Source organism: Stegostoma tigrinum, chromosome 6 (genome assembly GCF_030684315.1).
Source record: "Stegostoma tigrinum isolate sSteTig4 chromosome 6, sSteTig4.hap1, whole genome shotgun sequence".
Taxonomy (NCBI): domain Eukaryota; kingdom Metazoa; phylum Chordata; class Chondrichthyes; order Orectolobiformes; family Stegostomatidae; genus Stegostoma; species Stegostoma tigrinum.
This window is the reverse complement of record NC_081359.1, coordinates 76,285,061-76,309,299: the sequence shown is the minus strand read 5'-3', so window position 1 is coordinate 76,309,299 and position 24,239 is coordinate 76,285,061. Positions and strand designations below refer to the sequence as shown.

At 40.1% G+C, this 24,239-nt stretch overlaps 1 protein-coding gene across 10 annotated transcripts in view; it reads left to right on the top strand.

Moving 5' to 3' along the window:
* The window catches only part of spata13 (spermatogenesis associated 13), a 233,467-nt gene that overhangs the window by 174,027 nt on the left and 35,201 nt on the right, over positions 1-24,239 (top strand). For all 10 annotated transcript variants that reach the window (XM_048532925.2, XM_048532926.2, XM_048532928.2 and 7 more), the window contains 2 exons: positions 18,845-18,981; positions 20,722-20,901. In XM_048532925.2, coding sequence (XP_048388882.1) covers positions 18,845-18,981; positions 20,722-20,901 — 317 coding nt within the window. The remainder of the gene's footprint in view (positions 1-18,844; positions 18,982-20,721; positions 20,902-24,239) is intronic.

The window sequence follows — 24,239 nt, the reverse complement described above, 5'->3', positions numbered from 1 at the left end:
GGAAGCCAAGGGTAACATTGACATGATCAAAAGAAAATCTTCAGCGTATCATCCTCAGTCATGAAGTGCTGGAATGGCGTGACGTGACCTATAAACAATGATCAGGGCATATTACCATGACTGGGAAAAAGGACGGAGTTTTCTTCTGTTTGCCACCAGGGACTGACACAATGAGTCAGCCGGTTTTACACCAGTTGAATTGGTTTACGAGTAAAAATGCAAGGGCTCTGAAACTAATGAAATAGAGAGTCTTATAATAACAAGAACATCTTCATGTTGAATTACATAGCAAAGTTCTGAGAGTGGTCAGAGAACAGTCAAAATTCGCCAGACAGTGATGAAACTACAGGTAGACAAACCTGTCATGATCTGAACCTTTTAGACTGACATCTGGTTCAATTCTGTCAGGAACCCTGAAGTAGCTGTGAATTTGTTTGAAGTAGCAAATTAGTAAATTATAGAACTGTTCTGAAGAAGAGTTATACTGGACTTGGAAGTCTGCTTCTCTGTCTATGGATGCTGCTAGACCTCTTGAGTTTCTTCTGGCATTCTGGGTTTCTGATCGCCAGTGTAATCAAAGCTATAAGAGATAATGGGAACTGCAGATGCTGGAGATTCCAAGATAATAAAATGTGAGGCTGGATGAACACAGCAGGCCAAGCAGCATCTCAGGAGCACAAAAGCTGACGTTTCGGGCCTAGACCCTTCATCAGAGAGGGGGATGGGGGGAGGGAACTGGAATAAATAGGGAGAGAGGGGGAGGCGGACCGAAGATGGAGAGTAAAGAAGATAGGTGGAGAAGGTGTGGGTGGGGAGGTAGGGAGGGGATAGGTCAGTCCAGGGAAGACGGACAGGTCAAGGAGGTGGGATGAGGTTAGTAGGTAGCTGGGGGTGCGGCTTGGGGTGGGAGGAAGGGATGGGTGAGAGGAAGAACCGGTTAGGGAGGCAGAGACAGGTTGGACTGGTTTTGGGATGCAGTGGGTGGGGGGGAAGAGCTGGGCTGGTTGTGTGGTGCAGTGGGGGGAGGGGATGAACTGGGCTGGTTTAGGGATGCAGTGGGGGAAGGGGAGATTTTGAAACTGGTGAAGTCCACATTGATACCATATGGCTGCAGGGTTCCCAGGCGGAATATGAGTTGCTGTTCCTGCAACCTTCGGGTGGCATCATTGTGGCAGTGCAGGAGGCCCATGATGGACATGTCATCAAGAGAATGGGAGGGGGAGTGGAAATGGTTTGCGACTGGGAGGTGCAGTTGTTTGTTGCGAACTGAGCGGAGGTGTTCTGCAAAGCGGTCCCCAAGCCTCCGCTTGGTTTCCCCAATGTCCCCTCCCTACCTCCCCACCCACACCTTCTCCACCTATCTTCTTTACTCTCCATCTTCGGTCCGCCTCCCCCTCTCTCCCTATTTATTCCAGTTCCCTCCCCCCATCCCCCTCTCTGATGAAGGGTCTAGGCCCGAAACGTCAGCTTTTGTGCTCCTGAGATGCTGCTTGGCCTGCTGTGTTCATCCAGCCTCACATTTTATAATCAAAGCTATAATCTTTCTTAGATCACCCGCTTGGCACTTTTGGCTGAAGTTTATTGTGAATGCTTCAACTTTATCCTTCGCGCTGATTTGCTGGGGTCCCCCAATATTAAGGATGTGGATATTGATGGAGCAGCCTCCTACGGCTGGCTGAATTGTCCTCCGGTGTCTGTGACTACACGAGGCAGGACTGCAGAGCTTAGATCTGATTCATTAGTTGTGGAATTGCTTAGCCCTGTCTGACACTTGCTGCTTTTGCTGTTTGGCACCCAAGCAGTCCTGTTTTGTAGTTTCACCTGGTTGACACCCCATTTTTAGTTATACCTGGTGCTGCTCCTGGCATGTTGTCCTGCACTGTTCATTGAACCAAAGTCCATCCCTTGGTTTGATGGTAATGGTTGTAGGGGTACGTACTGGACTGTGATGCTGCAGATTGTGTCGGAATATGATTCCGCTGCTGTTCATGTCCCACAGTTCCCCATGGCTGGCCCAGGCTTGAGTTGCCAGATCTGTTTGAAGATTTATTCCATTTAACACTGTGTCACATAACATGATAAAGCACACTTTCGATGTGAAGACGCGATTCTGTGTTGAAGGTCTGTCCAGTGGTCAGTCTTATGATTATGTCATAAACTAATGCATCTGTGGCAGGTAGATCAGTGAGTCGGAGATCAAATCTGTTTTCCCTCTTCATTTGCTGATCACCTGCCATAGACCCAGTTTAGCGACTGTGTCCTTTAGGACTTGACCAGCTGGATCTGTGGTGCTGTTACTGAATCACTCTTGGTGATGGGCATTGAAATTCCCCTTCCTAAAGTACACTGTGTCCTTGTCACCCTCAGTGCTTCCTTGAAGTGCTGTTCAACATGGAGGAGTACTGATTCATCAGCTGAGGCAGGCGACCTGTGGTAATCCCGAGGAGATTTCTTTGTTTGACTTGTTGCTATGTGACTTGATGAAGTATGTACTTGATGTTGAAGACTCATAGGGCAGCTCCCACCTGACTGTACCACTGTGCGACCACCTCTGCAGGGTCTGCCTTCCTGATGGGACAGGATATATCTAGTGATGGTAATGATGTGTGTAAGCTATGATTCCAAAGTATGACTGTCAGTCTATTGCTTGATTGGCCTGTGAGACCAACTTTCGCAATTTTTGGCACGAATCCCCAAATGAGAGTAAGGAGGACTTTGCAGGGTTGACAGAGCTGTTTGCCATTGCCATTTTCAGTGCTTTATTCAATGCCAGGTGGTCCACCTAATTTCTTTCATTTTTTTTCTTTCTACTGGCTGATACAACTGAATGGCTTGCTAAGCCATTTCAGAGGCATTTTAAAATCAGTCATGTTGCTGTGGAATTGAATGGAATACCAAGTAGGGGTGGTAATTTAGTTCCCAAAAAGGACATTTCAATTCCAAGTTTTTATTCTGACATCTGTGCTGGAATTCAAACCAGGTTCTCAGAACATTACCTGAGTGTCTGAATTACTTATCCAATGATAAAACTGCGAGGCCATCACCTCTCCTCATTTGATAGTCCAAATAGAGAGAGTCTCCATTGGGAATAACATTGCAGGATGACGGGTATTACTGTATTTTAGATTTGTTGGGGCTTTGTCCATGGAAGTGTATGCATATCTGTCAGACTAACAGCAGGAACAACTGAATGTTATGGATAAAGGCTTAATAAAATAAAAATACAACATTAAGCTATAGAGCGATATAATTTCAAGAATTGTCAGAACATACTTCAAAGCTAGTTATTGGCATAAGAAATCAATAAGTTACTTAATTATTTTTGTACCTCTATTAAAAATATGACAGTCAATCTAATTCTATGCTTAATATTCTTTAGTCTTTCCTGATGACTTTTTGTTTTATAATGGAGTGTATTTTTTGTGAATGTTTTGATTTGTTTTTTTTTTCGGTGCTTTCAATTATTTACTTATCACCATATGTTTTGGTCTCTTTACCAATCTCCCTTCATGACGATCTAAGTCATTTCATTTAAGTACCAAATTTTTGTTTAGCGCTGTGGTATTTTGATCTCGAATTTAATATGAGAGTTGCCATTGTCTCAAAGGCTGATCTCTCATTAGAGAGAGAGATGACTGGAGGTGAGTTTGACCAGAGGGTCACCACACAGGTGAGAGACGAGGTAGTTGAGGCAGGGCCTTCATAACGACTTCAACCAGTATGAGAAGTTAATCCACATTGTTGGTCCCACTTTGCACAAGCTGCTGAGACAACTGAACCAACCACCTACAAAAGTAACATGTCCTGCTAACTCTTCTCCCTCTCTGATACCCACAATATCTGCAGCTTTGAATCTAGCTCAGGAACTCTGAGCCAAACTTGCTTATGCTGCAAATGCTCATCACTGACACAGTTGTTGATAGGGTGCTATCCATTAGTGATTTTTCTTCTCCTATAGATAAATGGCAGTATTCCTAACAACCCAGTTGATACAGAAAAGTTAATGAGAGGACACTTTTAAGAAAAGAGCCTTTTAAGCAGTGATCTAACTGGAACAAAAAAAAGCTGCTCAAACAATCTGTTGATAATCAGAAGTTACTCAATAATTAAATGAAAAAAATGGCGTCGGGCATAAAAGGCAGCATTTCAATCACTTTTATACTGTGATTTTGATTACTTCAATTTAGAGGGGTTATTTTGAATGGCAAGGCAAAGTACATTTTCAGTTGTATGGTTGTAAAAGCTTTTCCTTTTTCCTGCTGTTGTGTATTTATAGAATGAATATTGATTCAAAGTGTGCACGTCAACTAATTTCCAGTTAAAGTAACTGGCACAGTTTTGAGAAATGATTGTGCTATAATAGCTGGACTACAGAAAAACTTTCCTTCTGTAATATTAAGTCAATCTTACCTGTAGACTTGTCCAGAAAATTGCAACTTTGCCAAAGGTGATCCAGATTATGAATTGCGCCACTAAAACTAATTTTTTGACTTGTTATGTGTGGATACGCTGAATGAAGTCTTCCAAGACCAAGATTTGTCAGTAAATTTAAGTCTACAATTACATGAAGTGTGCATTGTGTTATCTATTTATGTAACTTTGTTGTCGCTAATCTCAAGGTGACTTTGGGATATTAATTACAATGTGTCTGATAAACTGTGGTCTAGAAACCTTTGGATAATCAGATCTGGAATGCAGAAGTGGATTTTAACAACACAACTTAAGTGGTCACATCAAGTTATAAAAAGTCTTTAACCTTTTGATTGGATAAACACAAACAGTACGTTTTAGAGAAGATTTAAAACCTTTTCAGGATTTTGCGTGCAAACATCAGTTCATTTGCACTGTCAGGTTTGACTTTGTACTTTGGAAAAAAAAACTCAAGTATGTTCTGTTTGAACTGTAATTTGTTAATAAGTCTGTGTCAGTTTGTTGCAATTTTGGAACGGATTTTAAGAGAAACGTAAGTGTAGACGCCATCAGCTTTTTATTTTAGAATCAGAGGATTGAATGCTGATACTGCATCATTAATAATGCAGTGTAGCATTTAGCTGCTGCTTTATATCCAGCTGCACTTAAGCTCGTGACAGTCAGATCTTTGCAGGGAGTATTATCTGGTTGCGATGGATGTTTAGAGGAGGGGGGGGTTTCTGAGCATGAAGAAATTGGCTTCTAAATTTGGGATTTTTTTAAAATTTAACTAACATACGATTTGATTGCCTTTTGTATTTTTCATGGTCATTAACACAAATCCTAGCCAGTTCAAAAGTTTAGGAACTCTTTAGAAATTTATTTATTAACTTTCAACTATTTTATTCCATATTTCCTTTAGATATGTTATTACGTTAAAAGTTATTTTCCTTTACCCATTTCTTGGTTATTTTAACTGCTTTTCTTTTCATGCAATAACCTCCCTTGAGTTACTCCATGACATCACAGGGGAAAAAAAACCAAGTAATCGATGTGTAGCGAGCAGTGGATTGTTGGAGTCTGGCCTGATGAAGCTGACAGGCAATCAGCCCAATGAATGAACCATTGCAAATATTCAAGTAAATAGCAGTTCTCGTGTAAGGTAGCAACAGCAATGCCTTAAGATAAATCTTAAAGCTGCTTTGCTTTAAATTTGAAATGCCGGAATGGTAGCCAGGGGAGAATTGACAAGATTTTGGAGTCTAGAGAGCCTGCAGCTTGGTATGTATGGCAAAATGGTACTGCTGATTTGCATGAAACTGAAATAAATGCTAAAGCTCACATGGAGAAGATATTTCTTAATTAAAATGGAACTCCAAAAATGTGAGAAGAGTTTACTTAAAATATCATACTCTGAATTTTACTTTAAAATTTTGAGAATTTAAGACCTAAAGATAGAAATTTATGAAAAGTGTTCTGTACTGTAGATTTTGGTTTTGTAAATTGAATGTAGCAATGACTAAGCATATATGGATACCTGACATTATTATGATCATAATTTTGTTATTTGAAAAGAGAAGTAACCAAATCCAGACCAAAATTGTTAGGGAAAAAAAAGTTTTAAAGTCCATTATGTATATAACAAAAATGTTTAAATATCACTTTATTAATATCATAATTCAAAATTTCTTCTGTCCTAAGGTTTTTGACAAACAATTGTCATTTTTAGGAAACTGACCCCCTGTGCATTAAGTGAATGCACAAAGCTAACCAACAAGATATTTCATTTGAAACTATTTGATTTACTAATAAATCTGAGTTTTTCTATTGTATGGGGAGATAGAGGATGGCATGAATAAATTGAGACATGAAATATTATTTTCAAGTGGTGTTTGAATTTAGAGAGACAATGTTTTTGTACCCAGAAAGTGAGAAAAGCTTTTTATCATGCTGGTATACTGTGCAACATAATTTTTCTGTAATGTGCTTAGAAATTAGTGAGTGCAGTTTGGTTAATAACCACAAAAAAAGTACTTTAAAAGAATGCATTGCTGTTAAGCAGAATATACTCACTTAAGTAGAGAGAAGACAATGAACACAGTAAATTATCTTTCATATGTAAAATTTGAAAAGTCAAGTATTCTCAAAATTAGTTGACTTAAACTCAGACCTCTCCACATTTATTTTGATGTTGTAAGTTTAAAAACACATGGGACTGAATTTTCATCTGGGAGGATGGAAACTTTTGGGAGATAATAGAAAGCTAAAATTGGCAAAATTGACAGCATGTTGAGAAAACTGCCTGCAGACGTGTATAAAAGCTAGGAGGAGTATGCCATCCAGCTTTTGAGGCTGAGTTCTGCATTTGACACCTGTGTGTTGGGTTGCCTGCATTCAATCACTTTGGGAAACAGCTTATCAATTTTCAAACACTTAACTGCTCAAGTAGAGTGATATTTGTTTTTACACAGCTCTCCTGAGCTTCCTGACACTCACCTATGAAACCAACTCAACTACGTAATGACAATTAAGGGAGCTAAAGCGATGACAGTCAAAGATGCCAACAAATACTCAACATTTCACAGGTGCTTTCCTGCTTGCTAGCTGGATTGGGTTTGTTCAGAATATTTGTGGCCTTGTAATTTACAGGTTACTTTCTATACTTGAGTTTTACTTTGCATTATTAGGCTTTCACTGGCTTTCACATCACTTGACTTTGCAAATCAGGTGCAGGGTGTCAGTGACTACACGTAAGGCAATCTGCAATCCAACCAGGCATTGTTTGTAAATTACAGGGCTTCCATTCCATCAATTTGCCACTGATGTGCTGCACTAGCAGTGGTGTGTGAAAGAAAAGATCCTAATGTTGATCTGTGTAAAATTCCTGGGCTGTTGGTTCTTTTTGACTCCCAGATCTCTTTGCAACTGGAAGCAGGTTTGAGGAAAGGATGCTAAACAATCAAGTTACACTGTAAATTGGTGTCATGATGCCCATTAGAAACTTGTCAATTGATGTCCAATAACTCTCTATAATGAATGCTATTTTATTAACAGCTGTGCAATTGAGCAGACCACCAGCACAAAAGTGTTTCAGGTGCCTTAGGCGGGTGCTTTTCAAAAAGCATAATTTATTATGTTGGTTTGTTGTGTGCCGCACATCATCGAGCCTTTGATTTGTAAAATCATCAAGGTGAAGAGCTCTCATCCTCCTTGGATGATTTGAAGGACAAAGTGGAAGGGGCTGAGAAGGTAAAGAGTAATGAGGACCGTGCATCTGTTTGTATTCCTTCCAGGGATGCCCTTCTTAATACAAGGTTTACACCAGGAAATGCAATGGTGACTCTTTATCCCATTCATGCCATTGGCACAAAGGTGTTCTGCAATCGACCAAACAATCACTCAGTATTTACCTGGGCATTGACCTGCATAAATTCATATCCTCATATCCAGCATCAAATAAGTTCAAAGGCCACTTATCATTCTAAATCAAAGAATGGATAGGATAGGAAATTGGTAAAAGACACGTGTTTGAATAAATCTTTAAAACATTAATGAGCATTGCCTGAGGTGCACAAGTATACCCATGTGCCAATAGGGAACATTATTTTTCCCTTTCCTCCTTCTCCTAAGAGGTCCAAGTTGTGTCACAAAAATAGAAGCAGACTGCTCAGATTCCAGTTATGGCTACTGACATGCTCTTGAGCAAAGTTGTCTGCATGTTCAAGCTTGAGAGTCCTGATAAAGACTGCATCTAGTAAAGGGCCCTGTTATCACCAGATAAGGACCATGTAAGCAACTGAATGAAAGGTCAATGGGCCTTTGGTGAGAGGTCAAAAGGCTTTGAGTGAAGTCTCCATTACTTCCATGATCCATTTCCCTGGCTTTGCGCCCAAGGCCCAGCTGCACTTCACTGATCCCACTGTGTTGGAGAACACTTGCAGATAAATGTGGCTTAGCAAGGCTGAAGCTAGCGTGCCTGCCAATTTTATTTAATTGGGAGACACATTTGCATTCAGAATCTGCATGGTGGTGTTTAATGGTGTGGATTTATTTGATTTCAAACAATGATGATCCACAGTACTAGCCACTCCATCAATGGACTGTCACTGAAGCAGATGAAGGCATCATAGCCAGTTTATCAACCTACAGTAGAGGAGCTTAGTAAAGTTATTAATTTACTGTGGACAAAGTTTGAAGTGCTCATGTTATATTGTGTGAACTCTTCTAGCACAAGAGACTAGAACTCTTGCATTTGCACAAACTCTTCTGTCTTTGTTGGAGGGAGTGGGCTGTCCGCTAAGGTATTTGTGATGGCAGTATTGTGTCCCTGTAAATGACAAGAGCAATCACAACAATTGCACTAACTTTTGAGGCATCTTCCTGCTGATCATAAGAAATGTGTTTGCCCATGTTGCACTTGTTGGACTACAGACCTTGGCTGAATGCATCTATCCCAAATGCCAGTGTGGGTTCAGAACTTGAAAATCCAGAATTGCAAAAGTCTTCTCAGCCTGGCTGTTGCAAGACAAGTAAAAGAGACCACAATGCATTGTCTTTGTCTATCCCTCACCAAAGCGAATAGAAGCTGCCCATTAAAGCAGCTTGAGAAAGCTGACTGCCTGCCATAACTGTTCACTGTGATTGAAGCACAGGAAATCTGTGCAGGAGTAGACCATGCAGAGCGTCGAGCCTGCTGTCTCATACATTATGATCATGGCTAACCATCCAACTCAATTGCCTCTTTCCTTTTCTCCCCCCCGTATCCTTTGATCTCTAGTCACAAATGCTATATCTAACACCTTCTTGAAATCATACAATGTTTTAACCTTAACAGCTTTGTATGGTAGCAAATTCCACAGCCTTATCATTCTCTGGGTGAAGAAACTTCACCTCATCACAGTCCTAAATGGGTTACCACGTATCCTTAGACTATGACCCCTGGTTCTGGACTCCCCTGCATTAGCAACATTCTTCCTGCATATACCCTGTCCAGTCCTGTTAAAATTTTATAGGTTTCATTCTTCTGAACCCCAGCGGATCCAGTCTCTCACCTCTTACATCAGTCCTGTCATCCCAGGAATCATACTGGCAAACATTCACTGCTCAAGAACATCCATCCACTGATTAAGAGACTAAAACTACACTATTCCTGATGTAATCTCACCAAGGTTGCCTTTAATTTCAACAAGTCATCTCTACTCTTGTATTCGAGTCTTCTCACTATGAAAACCAGCATACCATTTGTTGTCTTTCCTGCCTGCTGCACCTCCATGCTTGCTTTCAGCAACAATTGTACCACGGCACTCAGGCCTTGGTGCACATTACCCTCTCTCAACTTATAGCCGGTCAGATGATAATCTGCCTTACTGTTTTTGCTGAATAAGGGAACTTTAACAGTAAACTAGATAGCTTGGGATAACGGCCATATAAAGGGCAGACTAGAGGTGAAGAGTTGAAATTGTAAACCAGTTGGTTGTCTTATTACAGTCTGGCAGCAATTTTTTTCTTTCTGTTCACTTTCCAGCCCATAAACTGTACAGTACTTCATCAGGGCAGTGGTGCAGGTAGCAGAATTTGGCTTCTCTGCCCAAGTGCTGGGCAAAGGAAGCAATTAGCAGATTCCTGCCCCGATTGCTATTTATTGAATCACGTTGAAAACTTGCTTGCCTAGAATTTGAGTAAGTTCCAGATTGGGTCTTAGAGGCATAGAGTCCTACAGCATGGAGACAGGCTCTTCAGCCCAAACTGATCCATGCTGACCAAAATGTCCATCTGTGCTAATTCCATTTCCCTGCATTTGGCCCATACCCTTCTAAACATTTGTCCAAATGCCTTGTAAATGTTGTTAATAAACCTGCCTCAACCACTTCTGCCGGCAGCTCATTCCATATGTGTACTACCCTCAGTGTAAAAAAAAAAGTTGTCCCTCAGGTTCCTATGTATTCTTTCCCCTCTTACCTTAAACTGATGCCCTCTTGTCCTTGATTCCCTTAATTGTGATGTCCCTTTTGTGAAATAACTGACTATGATTCATATTTGAGCTAATATATGAAGACAAGTGTATAGATTAGGGTATAGTGTTTTACATCTTTAAGCAATGCTTTCAGGAGAGAAAGTAAAACTGGTAGAAAGCAATTTTTTGTGGGGAGAAAATGGGGAAGAGGTTATGGCACACGAGGTGAATGCCATATATGCACATTTGTTGCACTTTTGTTCATTTTCTTCATGATAGCTGCACGTTCTGTTCACTAAATGTACATTCTATTACTGACCTTAGAGGAGTAAAATACAGGCTTTTAGCATTGCTCCTATTTGGTCAGGAATGATATGCTGCTGTGCCTATTGCCTTGCTGAGCAACATAATTTCAGTAATTGGGACAATGTTTTCTGCCTTGCTATTTTTGTTAACCGAGAAAAACATTCGTGTTGGAGTGTCACCCAAATTAGTATTCTATGTTTAATATTTTTACTAAAGTTCATTCATGGGATGTGGATGTTGCTGACCAGACTAGTACTTATTGCCCATCCCTAATTGAGTAGAGGTCAGTTGAGAGTCAACCACATTGCTCTAGGTCTGGAGTTACATGTAAGGATTTCTTTCCCCAACTCATTCACCTGGTGTGGGCATTTGTTACCTATCCCTAATTGCCCAGAGGGCAGATAAGTTAATGACATTGCTGTGGACCTGGAATCACATGTAGGCCAGACTAGGTGAACACAGCAGTGTCCTTTCCTAAAGGACGCCAGTGAGTCAGATGGTTTTTTCTTGATAGTCAGCAATGGTCATCATTAGACTGCTAAATTCCCCATCTGCAGGATTTGAACCCAGGTCCCCAGCACAATATCTGGTTCTCTGGATTAATGGTCCAGTGATTAATACCGGTAGGCTATTGCCTCCAGTGATGGCAGATTCCCTTTCCTAAAGGACACTAGTGAACAAAATGGATTTTTCTGATAGTTGGAAATGGTTTTGTGGTCATCATTAGCCTCTTAATTCCAGATATTTATTTTAATTGAATTGAAATTCCACCATCTGGCAGGATTTGAACCCGGGTCCCCAGGACATATTTGTAAATGTGAATGTTTCCTTATAAAAACAAAATTAAAAATCTTTTTAAAATGTTCAGTTCATGTTTAGCTTTTAACAATGGTAAGGATCGTATCAAGATATTGCAGGAAACCAAGGCTAGCAAGGGGTAGGTCCTTTAGTAAATTTCAAATTGACAAAATCCTTGGGTTATGCAATATCTGCTTTAGAATCAAATTATGTTATAATAGGGCAAGTGAAATATCATGATAAGTTATCTCAGTGGTTGAATACTCGCGTGTTTGTAAAACCTGAGTTACATTCCAACATAGTATACTGCTTTGGTAAAGAGAACAATGCCTTTCATAAACTCAGGGTTTGCAGAAACATCTCAACTGATGAAATATTCTTGACGTGTAGTTCTTGTTCTATTGTGGGGAAATGCAACAACCAATTTGTGTAGGAGTTCATCATCAATAATGTGATGACTAGCATTAGAAACTCTTTGAATTTAATTGAGGCATAAATGTTGATCTGGGCGACAAGAGAACTTCGCTGCTTATCAAATATTTTATCTCCACCAGGAGAATGGACTGAACCTTAGTTTAATGTCTCAGCTGAAAGATTGTATCTCTGATAATTCAGCATTTTCCCAATGTATTAATTTAGTTTCTAGAGTTGGACTTAAATCCCTGACTTTCTAACTTCATGGTAAGATGGCTACTGTACAGCTAAAGCTCACTCTAACCTTATCTGACTCAATCCATCTGACAAAACTATTGTGATGTTTAACACGATTTGGCTTAAATTCATTAAACGGCATTCTGACGTGGAAACTATTTGTGATTTTCAGCCAGCCTCCCTGTCTAGGTGTGGTGAATAATGTTCCCTTTAAAACCCATGTATGCATGACTGGGTAGCAATCTGGAATGTCGTTGCGCATTGAAGTAAACTGATTACTTTGAACTTTGACAGTTGATTGAGAGACATCTTCATGATTGAAGTTATTATTTTAAATTGTAACCTGCCTGTGTGCTCTGGGGAATTTGCAAAGAAAATCATGCACAGTGCAAGCATCAGTGTGGCTCAGTTGTACAATCACAGAATGATGACAGCATTGAAAGGAGGCATTTTACCCATTGTTTTGCTAGGTTTCTTCTGTAAGAGCAGTTTATCTAGTTTCTTTCAACTGCCGCTTCCCTCTACTCTTACACTGAAGAGAAAAGAATTGTATCGAAAAGTACAATTGAATTTACCTCCACCATACTGGGACAGTGTGTTTCAACTACAAATCACATGCTGCATTTAAACCTTTTCCACATGCCATCTTTGGTCCCTTTTCTAAGCACCCTAGATCAGTGCCTTCTGGCTCTAACATGTTTCAATCAATAGTTTCAATCTACATTGCACTGCCCCTATGATTTAAACATTCATCGAGTCTTCCCTCAATCTCTTCTTCAAGAACAACTACTGCTTCTTCAATCGGTCCATGGACTGAAGTCCCTAATCCTTGGAATCATTCTTGGAAATCTTTTGTGCACGGTCACTAAAATCACCATGTCGATCCTAAGGTGTAATACAAGCCACAGTACTCCAGTTGACGCTAAGCTAGTTTTGTATTTATCTGTGAATGAATTCCTGGATCCCACATGCCACATCCCGAATTACCTGTCGACCTTTACTTATTTGTGTATTAACACATATGATGACTGGAATTACTGATATACCACCCTTTTTAAAATTGAATGTTATCTGCCACTTGCCATCCTTTCAGCCTGTGTAAATTTCATATACATTCCTCTCTGTTTACAATACCATATCGTTAGGTATTGTAAGTATCTGGAAATGATGACATAATGCCCTGAACAGGGTCTGGTGCGTTGATATAGATTGAGGAAAAATAGTACCAAATCTCGGATATACCTCTGTGTGCTTTCCACACACATGTTAAGCAACTGCTCATCAATATAATGAAATGTGAGGCTGGATGAACACAGCAGGCCCAGCAGCATCTCAGGAGCACAAAAGCTGACGTTTCGGGCCTAGACCCTTCATCAGAGAACCCCACCACCCAAGACATTTTTCCATCCCCACCCCTGTCTGCTTTCCGGAGAGACCGCTCTCTCCGTGACTCCCTTGTTCGCTCCACACTGCCCTCCAACCCCACCACACCCGGCACCTTCCCTGCAACTGCAGGAAATGCTACAGTTGCCCCCACACCTCCTCCCTCACCCCTATCCCAGGCCTCAAGATGACTTTCCACATTAAGTAGAGGTTCACCTGCACATCTGCCAATGTGGTATACTGCATCCACTGTACCCGGTGTGGCATCCTCTACATTGGGGAAACCAAGCGGAGGCTTGGGGACCGCTTTGCAGAACACCTCTGCTCGGTTCGCAATAAACAACTGCACCTCCCAGTCGCAAACCATTTCCACTCCCCCTCCCATTCTTTAGATGACATGTCCATCATGGGCCTCCTGCAGTGCCACAATGATGCCACCCGAAGGTTGCAGGAACAGCAACTCATATTCCGCTTGGGAACCCCGCAGCCCAATGGTATCAATGTGGACTTCACCAGCTTCAAAATCTCCCCTTCCCCCACCGCATCCCAAAACCAGCCCAGGTCGTGCCCTCCCCCCACTGCATCTCAAAACCAGTCCAACCTGTCTCTGCCTCCCTAACCTGTTCTTCCTCTCACCCATCCCTTCCTCCGACCCCAAGCCACACCTCCATCTCCTACCTACTAACCTCATCCCACCTCCTTGACCTGCCCGTCTTCCCTGGACTGACCTATCCCCTCCCCACCTCCCCACCTATACTCTCCTCTCCACCTATCTTCTTTTCTCTCCATCTTCGGTCTGCCTCCCCCTCTCTCCCTATTTATTCCAGAACCCTCACCCCATCCCCTTCTCTGATGAAGGGTCTAGGCCCGAAACGTCAGCTTTTGTACTCCTGAGATGCTGCTGGGCCTGCTGTGTTCATCCAGCCTCACATTTCATTATCTTGGATTCTCCAGCACCTGCAGTTCCCATTATCACTGCTCATCAATATAGTCTGATTTCTGTCAGTGCTACCTTTGTGGTTGTGCTTCTGAATCTTTTAATTCATGGGTTTCAATTTTGGCCAGCCTATTGCTAGACACTTCATCAAATGTAAAAAGTTCATGCATACCACATCAACTATATTACACCATTGATCATCTTTATTGATTCTCCTTGAAACTCAAACAAGTTATTTCACAATTTGCCCTTATTAGGTCATGCTTACTTTTTTATTCTTAATCTACAATGTTTCATTTTGTCCCTGATATCATCTCCATCAACTTTTCGCTATCAAGTTTAATCTTACTGGCCAGTGGTTCCTGACATTATCTTCGTTTACTCTTTTTGTAATGTTTACAATTCTCTAGTCATCTGGGAAAGGGGAATAAAAAGATTATGGAAAGTGCTTTTACATTTTCCAGCAATGCTTCCCTCAATATCTATTGATGCATTTTCTCAAGTCTGGATGACTGATCAACTCCCAAATACAGCCAACCTTATCAATTTTTACCCCATCCAGTTTTTTTGGCTGTCTCTTGTTTCACTACTACCTTGTCATCACTCCTTCATGTATTCATTTAGTATTTCAGCCACACCCTCTGAATTCATACATAGGTCTCATTTTTAGTCCCACTTATCCCACCTGCTCCTCTTATTACTCTTTTAATATTTATAAGCCGATAGAAAATATTTGGAGGCCTGGTAGCTCTGATTTTGAGTTCCAATATAAAACTTGATGGCCAAGTCAATCATAATGTGGCTAAACAAGTTAGTACCAATCTACAAATCATTCAGCAAGCGTCCATGGCTGATGTTAAAAGTAGGAGAGTTCCTCAGTCAGCTTGATGGAAGAAGTACCTAGCATCACTGTTCATTATTCCACTCTACAACATGCACATAAAAGTCATATTGCCACACAATGTAGATTCCCTGGTGGATCTGTCACTTACCACTGCCACCAGATATTTGGACTGCCATTTTTTTGAAAGCTGCCCATATCATACAATACTGTCCCTTTGTCCATTTCATTTTCTTTTCACTTCCCCTCTGATTGCTCGATATTCAACTTGGCTTCCACTTATAAACTTGGCATTTATCATACACAGCTTTTAATGCTTTATCTTACACTTGCCTCTTCAATCAACTTATATCTTTGGTTGTTCTACCTATTCCGCTCATGGAGATCTAGATTGTTACTGTGTGTAAGCTAAGTCTGCCTTAACAGTAGCTTATTATTTGATTCCATTTTTGTCTACCGATTAGAATCCTACTGACTTAGGTACATCTGTTCTGATCCCAATGAAATTAATCCTCCTTCAATTAAGTGCTTTTTTTCACTCTGGGTTGTTCCTTGCCTTTTGCATAGCTAACCTAAACCTTATGACAGTATGATTGCTGTTCATTGTGCTCCCTACTGACCCGGAGATAACTACAAAAAAGATCGAGAATAGCATGGTGCCAGTGATGGGCCGAATGGTTGGAATAAAATGATAGGTTTGGGGTGGCACGGTGGCTTAGTGATTAGCACTGCTGCCTCACAGCGCAAGGGACTCAGGTTCGATTTCACCCTCGGGTGACTGAATGTGGAGTTTGCACATTCTCCCTGTGTCTGCGTGGGTTTCCTCTGGGTGCTCCGGTTTTCTCCCACAGCCCAAAGATGTGCAGGCTCGGTGGATCGGCCATTCTAAATTGCCCTTAGTGTTCAGGGATTTGTAGATTAGCTGGGATATACGGGGATGGGTCTGGGTGGGATGCTGTGAGAGTGGACTTGTTGGGCCAAAGGGCCTGCTTCCACACTGTAGGGATTCTATGGCCAAGATCTATGACCTGCATATCCTGAACCTGATTTAATAATACCTCCGTCAAGGTTCAGAAACGTACAGATTTAAAACAAAATGCTCCTGAGCAAACTTCAGACAGTGTTCTGTCCTCTCTGCCCTTTATACTGTTATTATCACAGCCCTTGTTAAAATAGAACACATAGAACAGTGCAGTACAGGAACAGGCCATTTGGCCCACCATGTCTGTGCTAACCGTGATACCATTCTCAACTGAACCCACCTGCCTACACAAAGTCCATTTCCCTCTATTCCCTGCCTGTTCTTGTGTCTGTCTGCCTCTTAAATGTTTGACTTGTATCTGTTCCTACCACATCCCTAGCAGCATGTTCCACCCCCTGTTTTTAAAGAAAACACTTGCCTCACAAACCTTCTTTAAACTTGCCCCGTCTCACATTAAACCTATGCCCCATTGTATTTAACATTCCCACTCTGGGGAAAAGTATGCTGACTATCCACCTTTTGATGCCTCTCGTAGTTTTATTTTCTTTTATCAGGTCGCCCCTCAGCTTCCAACACTTCAGCAAAAATGATCCAAATCTGACCAATCAATCCACATAGCTAACATACTCTAATCCATGCAACACCATAGTAAATCTCTTTTGCAGCATCTGCAAAGCCTCCACATCTTTCTTACAATGCGATAACCAGAATTGCGCACAATACTTCAAATCTGGCCTAACTTGAAGTCTTATACAGCTGCACATGACTTGGCAAGTTTCATAGCCAATGAAATGATCAAAGAAGGCAAGCATGTCTAATGATCCCTTTACCACATTACCCGTTTCTGTTACCACTTTGAGGGAACTGTGGACTTGTACCTCCAAGACCGCTCTGTATATTAGTACTCCTGAGGGTCCTGCCATTTACTGTGTAGTTTGCTCTTGCATTTGACCTCCCAAAATGCATCACCTCTGACTTGTCTGAGTTAAACTCCATCTGCGTAACTTTCCGACTTATCTGTATCCTTCTGTATTCTTTGACAACTTTTTGCACTGTCTATAACGTCAACAATCTTCATGCCGTCTGCAAGCAGGAAATGTATATGGAACGCCACTGGTCACAGACTGCCAGCCAGAACCATCTCCCCTCACCCCACCCCCGACCAAGCCAGTTTTGCATCCAACTTAACGAATTACCCTGAATCCAGTGTGACTTAATCTTCTGAACCAGCCTACCCTATGGGACCTTGTCAAATGCTCTATTAAAAAGTCCATCTGAACAATGTTTCCGGCCTTTCCTCATTAATTACCATTACTTTCTCAAAACCTCAATCAATTTTGTGAGACAGGACCTCCTCTTTACCAAGCCATACTGACTATCCCTAATGAGTCTATTCTTTTCCTTTACTTACGTTAATAACAAGTCAGTGCTATAGTTTTCCTATTTAAAATTTTCTACACATTTGCTTCTTTGTGACTTTGCAGCTAGTTCATGGCATTTGGAGTTTCTATACTTTTTTCGAATGAAAGCCTTGTATCCAGGAATATTTTGTAGCCAGCCCTTGTACTGAGTCAAGTCTCAGTTGTCACTCAGTCATCTGGAAATGTGGTAATCTCCATCTGCAACTTACTAGCCTTACTTATCATGCTTCATGCAGTCATCTCCATGCACTGTAACCCTATTTAAACAAAATTGTGCTCTCATTTAGTTTGGGCCCATGTAATACCATACCTTTTTTTAAAAATTCTAGTGCAATTTCATTCTCCCAATCCTTTGTTTAATTTAAAATATGTCTTTTTAATGTTACATCCAACAGAGTGATGCGGATGGATATTTTGTTATAGACTGTTTACACTATATGACTTACTTGAATAAAATTAATTCACGCTGCATAATAGTGCGTATGACCCCTCAGGAGCTTTGGCTGCTGATGTCCATGTGAAATATTGGTATTTGAACTGAGTGGCTTCGTTCTTTCCTAGGTTAATTGGTCTAAGAACAATCGAACTAACCAGCACGTGTAATAGAAGTAAATATTCATAAACAAGCCTACCTCTTGACAAAATATTTAGCTTGTTTCACAGGCTACCAAGAAGTGTGAAATATTGGCCTAAATGTTTACGTTTATGTTTACCTTCCACTGGAGGTCAGCTCCAACTTGGAGCCATTCTGATTTGCTCTGCTGCTTGGAACAGAATCTGCAATCAACAATGATTTATCCTTTCTGCCATATTCTGCCCCCTTTTAAACAAGAAGCAGCTTTTTCAAAACTTATTGTATTGACCTGTGCTTTTCATTCTGTCCAACTCGCTGCACACCCCCCAATCCCAACTAGAAATTTCATGTGCCAAGATTTTACTAAAATTTGTGGTGATGGTTTCTGTTAGATGATTTGGATGGGCATGCTTTCTCAGCTGAATTGAATTTGTAAAGGCACATCTGCACCAAAATAATTTACCATAATTTAAACTTAATTTAGTTTTGCCATGTGTGCAAGATCTAAGCTATAATGCAGTTATAAATTAAAAGGCAATGCAAACTTTCTAGACTTGGATCCTTCAAACATTGCATTTTTATTGTTAGTTTCTGCAGATGGAGGCACAGACTCTTCTGTGCTAGCTGATGACAATGGCAGTGAAGAAGATTTTGCATATGAGGAAATATGTCAGGCAAATCCCAGATACCTTCAGCCTGGTGGAGAACAGCTTGCCATAAATGAGGTATTTTGGTTATTTAAAGTTTGATTCCAAAAGTTCACCAAATAATTTCACTCACTTCCTTAGTGTGCAGTTCAACCTGGGCTGTTCTGTTATTTGAAGAGAGAGTAAATGAATGTGTGTCTCTATCTACACTTTCTGTTAATTGAATGAACACAATGCCCCAACATTGTCTCAGAATATCTCTGATAAAAAGGTGTAGAGCTGGATGAACACAGCAGGCCAAGCAACATCAGAGGAGCAGGAAAGCCGATGTTTCGGGCCTGGACCCTCTTTCTGAAGAAGGATCCAGACCGAAACGTCAGCTTTCCTGCTCCTATGATGTAGCTAGGCCTGCTGTGTTCATCCAGCTCTATCTACACCTTTTGTTATCTCAGATTCTCCAGAATCGGTAGTTCCTGCATCTCAGAATATCTCTGATTTGTCTTGAGGAATGAATGTGATACTATTAATATCACTAAGGACACACACCAGGGAAGGATTGAAGAAATGGTGCAATTCTGACTTATCAGGATATATCCATTGTAGTTTGACTATCAGTTTTTACCTCACTAGAGAGATCATTGTATTCTACAAGCTTCCCTTCAGGTATTTTCACTTTGTCAACTTTAGAGACTGGTAAATGTTCTTATGTTTTCTGTTCATGTTCTGCTCATTTGGGGGATACTTTTCCATTCTTGGGAGGTCTAGTTATTTTTTCTTTTCTTTTGAAGACCTTTTCAGTACTCATGTTTTGCCTTGGATTTTCATGAGTGATTTTTAAATTATTGCTAAAATTAACTTCATCCATTTCCCTGTTCGAACATTGCTCATTTTTCTCTGAAGTGCTTGTAATGTTTCATGCAATTCTTTAAAAGCAGTTTTGCAGCTTATCCCTTTTAGGCTTTTCCTTTTAAGTGTCATGTAATGTAATAATACACGAGATATGTTTTGCTTATAGCTCTGCCTTTAGGTGTAAAATACAACCCATCCTTTGCATGTATTTTGTATCATGTAACTATGACCTTGATATACTTCATGAACATCTGAGCCCTATTGAACAGCACTACCTTAGTGACATACAAAGCCACAGACAGCTATACCTTAGAAGGACACTGCATTATAATTTTTCTTTAATTATAAAGCATCCACTGTGAGCAGTATTGTATGAGATCTAGAATTATAATAATAGGATTTGAGCTCAAGTTTAACTTCAGTTTCACTTTCAATGGACTAAAGATCAGTGGCCAATGTTTGGTTCACTAGGTATGATTACATTTTATTTTTTTGCTATGCATGTAATCTTACCACAAGTTAATTGAGATAGATAAGTATTGTAAACAATGGAAAAATGAGACAAAATCACTTTTTATTTTCAAAATTCTTTTCCTCCAGTGTTCCTCCTACAGTATGACTTGTGACATTATGTACTACAGATATCTGGCACTCACTAGAATTTCGAGAACTTAACTATTTTGTTTACACAAGTGTGTCTGCAGGCTGCTTACCATGTGGAGAATCACAGAATAGATCTATTTTCCAGTTTCTAACTCCTGAGGCCAATTTCAGTGGCCCTTTGCTTGTCCAGTCTGAGTTCAGGTAATAACACAGATTGCAGATATTCGCAGGACAAACTCGCTAAATCATTGAGCCACTGCACTACTCAGTGTACTTTTTCTGTTGCTAATGGAAAGGGTACATATTTTGACATTTTGTTTTAATTTATTGAAGCAGTTGTAAACTGAATTTTTTCTCTCTCTGTAGTTGATAAGCGATGGCCACAAAGTCTATGCAGAGGCATTATGGGATCATGTTACAATGGATGATCAGGAACTTGGATTCAAAGCTGGAGAAGTCATTCGCGTGCTTGATGCCTCCAACAAGGAATGGTGGTGGGGCATGATTGAAGAAAAAGAAGCCTGGTTTCCTGCTAGCTTTGTTAGAGTATGTTCTTTTTTTAATACAAAAACTGCAGAAATACAATTTTCAGGGCAAATTGGCAAATTTTCTTGAAAACCCTTAATTTGACAGGCCTCTATCCTTTTTACACTCCTCCCAACGCCCCATTGCCTTATCCAACTGGAATATAAACAGACTGATGTAGTGGAGCAGTAAATTCTTTCATTAACATGTTGCTGGCTCATACATGACATGTTGCACTTCACATTTGAGATGAAAGCTTGACATGTCTTTGCATTTAGCAGTGGCACTCCTAATATAAGAACTTAATTGTGAGGGACCATGGGTACAAAATGAACTTTCACAATCACATGTATAATTAGAGAATGTTAGGAACTGGCCATGGATTGATCAAAATAAATGAATTATGGAAGTCTATCAACAAGAAATACTGATTTAAAAGGTAAAAGCTCAGCTCAGTAAATATATCAAAAGGATAGCAATTAAATGAAATATGGGCCCCTTAAAAGCTCAGAGTCCAGAAACTGTAAAGATGTAATATTTTGCCTTTCTTCATAGTAGAACAGCAAAGATGAAATGGGGAATCAAGGACCTGATGAAAATAAGAAACTTAATTTTGTTTTTTCTTGATTAAAAATAAACAGACCAAAATTCCATTGACCCAATGACCTGTGTTCATGCATTCTTAAAGATATAGCTTTAGGGATAATGAATGCAGTGATTACGATCTTCCAGAAACTGTTGACTTCAGTCTCTCTTCATAAACTCTCTTTGTTATGCTTATTTCTTTTTCAACTACCTTTCAAAAATTGCTATATTCAGCATGGTTCTCAAATGTAAATAATCAACCTGACATTTGTCATGTAAGCCCATTTTTATTATGCTGTCCTATCTCATTATTTTTCATGCTGTCCTATCTCTTTTTGCAAAAAAGGAGCCCTCACTTTGTCTTCTAACTTTCACTCTTTGTATCTTAACCGTACTCACACCATTGTCTCTCTAAATACAGTCCACTGTTCAAATACAGGTTTACCTGTCATTCTGAGTCCAATTTACGTGGGCCCGATCTACTCTAACCTCACTGAAATTAACCCTTCCCCAATTAAGTGTTGTAAATTTTAGACTGCGCATTGTCCTTTTTAATAGCCAGTTTGTACCTTACCATTCCACAATCATTTCCCCCAAAATGATGTTCTTGATCTTGATTCAATTGTGTCACCTCATTTGCTGAAACCAGATTCGGCGATGCTTCCTTTCTTCCTCAATGGATCAGTAGTTAGCAAATAGTCCTATCCTTTGTTGAACCTTTGTTTAACAGGTCTCTGTTATAACTGCAGTGTTATACTTCCATATGCCTGCCTGCATTTGCAGCTAACCACCTATATTTATTACACTCCAGGATCACATACATGCACTAATAAATCTCATTTCAGGTTTATTACATTCCCTCTTCTCTGACCCCACTTTATGCCTTAGCTTTTATTGTACTGTTATTTCTCTCCACTGATATCAATAGCAAATTGCCCCACAAAGCCAGGTACTAACTGTCCACTCTCCAGGTATCAGCTCTCCAGAACCATTCCTAGTGTCCTAGGAATGTAAATCCCTCCTACACTATCTCTCCAGCACCTTATTCCACTATTTTATCATCCAGATTAGAAATAGGAGATTACTACAACTAAAGTTTTGGTTGTATTCTTTTTCCTGACTGTGTAATCTCAGCGCAGGGCCTCATCCTTCTTTCTATCTATTGTTGATGCTAATAAGAACCATGAGTGCTGGCCCTTCATCCCCTTTGCCAATCTTGGTCCCTTCAGAGGTCTCTGCTGTGACATCCTTGAGCTGATTTATGGTTTGAAATGTGGATGTATAAATGTTATCCTGTCTAAATTGCCTAACAAACATGAGTATGTACACAAGTTAAAGGAAAAACAAAAGGCTGTTTCTCTGTGGAGATTAACTTTTTTAAAAAGTTAGTTGACTAAATAATCAGTAATATTTGAAGGAAAATGGATAAGTTATGAAATGTTCCACACGCTGTTGGGTCTGGCACCCTGGTGCATGTAACGAGCATGTGTCAACATGCAGTTGTCACTGGTGCTTTTCTAGAGCGGTTCCTTGAGGAGATGTCAAGAAGCTATCTTCCAGAAGCTTCTCAGGAGAATTGCACCCGTTTTTCCAGCTCTGACCTTGATCTTGTAAAAGGGTTTCACTCAAAAAATGGGAAGTGATAATTTGGGTGGTTTCACTTATCTGGCCATTCTCTATTTGTTTTTTCTAAACAATGTCCAAAACTAATGCCAAACTCCAGACAGCCACAAAACCCAGATGTGTGTAACAAGGTTGTAGCAAGGTTAACCAGCGAGACATCATAGATCGAGTTCCCTGATTTGGACTGTTATTTTGGTCCAATCGGGAATCCTTGACTGACAGATTAAAAAGGAGAGTGTCAGAAATGCTGACTTTCAGAGCTGACTCTGAAGAGGCAGTACTAGAGTCAGGAATTCTCCATGTGACTTGGTGATGGGATACCAGCCTCTGAAGTTCTTTCAATATGACTTCTTTGTAAACAAGTCCAAGAAGTTCCAAAGTCTCTAAGCTCCAGCCGTTTACTTTGCTTTGGAGTCTCTTAAATCATTTTTTTTTAAGATTCAAGGTGTCATTCCTGTAACCTTTTCTAAAAAAGGAACAAATCCAACTGTCTCTTCAGACTTTTAAATTAAGTTATTTGTATAATCTTTTAAGCGCAACTAATGGAAGCATCTTCATGACACATTGCACAACTTTACAAATGCTTAAACTTTGTATATCAACTGTCGCTTATAAATATATTCACTTTGAATCATTTGTTCTATCACAATAATTTATTTATTTTAGTTGCTCACGTCAAAACAAAAGGACTTCACAAAGACAAAATTACATGCAGCATATTGGATTTGCTGCAAGCTCTATTTAAGGGTGCCAATTTTATTTAGTATTAGGTACTATAAAGTATTACTTACTATTAAGTTGACGTGAGAAAATGATATAAATCAATGTCCAAAAATCTGAAAAGACAAGAGCTCTCCCCCCCCCCCCCCACTCCTCCTCCTCCTCCTCCTCCTCCCCCTCCCCCTCCCCACCACCACCACCACCGAGCGAAACTGTTTTACTTGCTGCCGGTTAATTCAACCGAATAGCTTTGATGTTTTTTGAAAATTTTTGGTATCTTATTTCTTGCTTTCAGTGAGTGACTGGCCTATTAAGTACAACAGTTCAAATAAACTGGATAGGTTTAATCCATTTCATTTTTTTTTAGCAATTAATAATTGCTATATTTAACTCGAGCTCTTCAGTTTATTATGAGAGAAATTATAACTTGA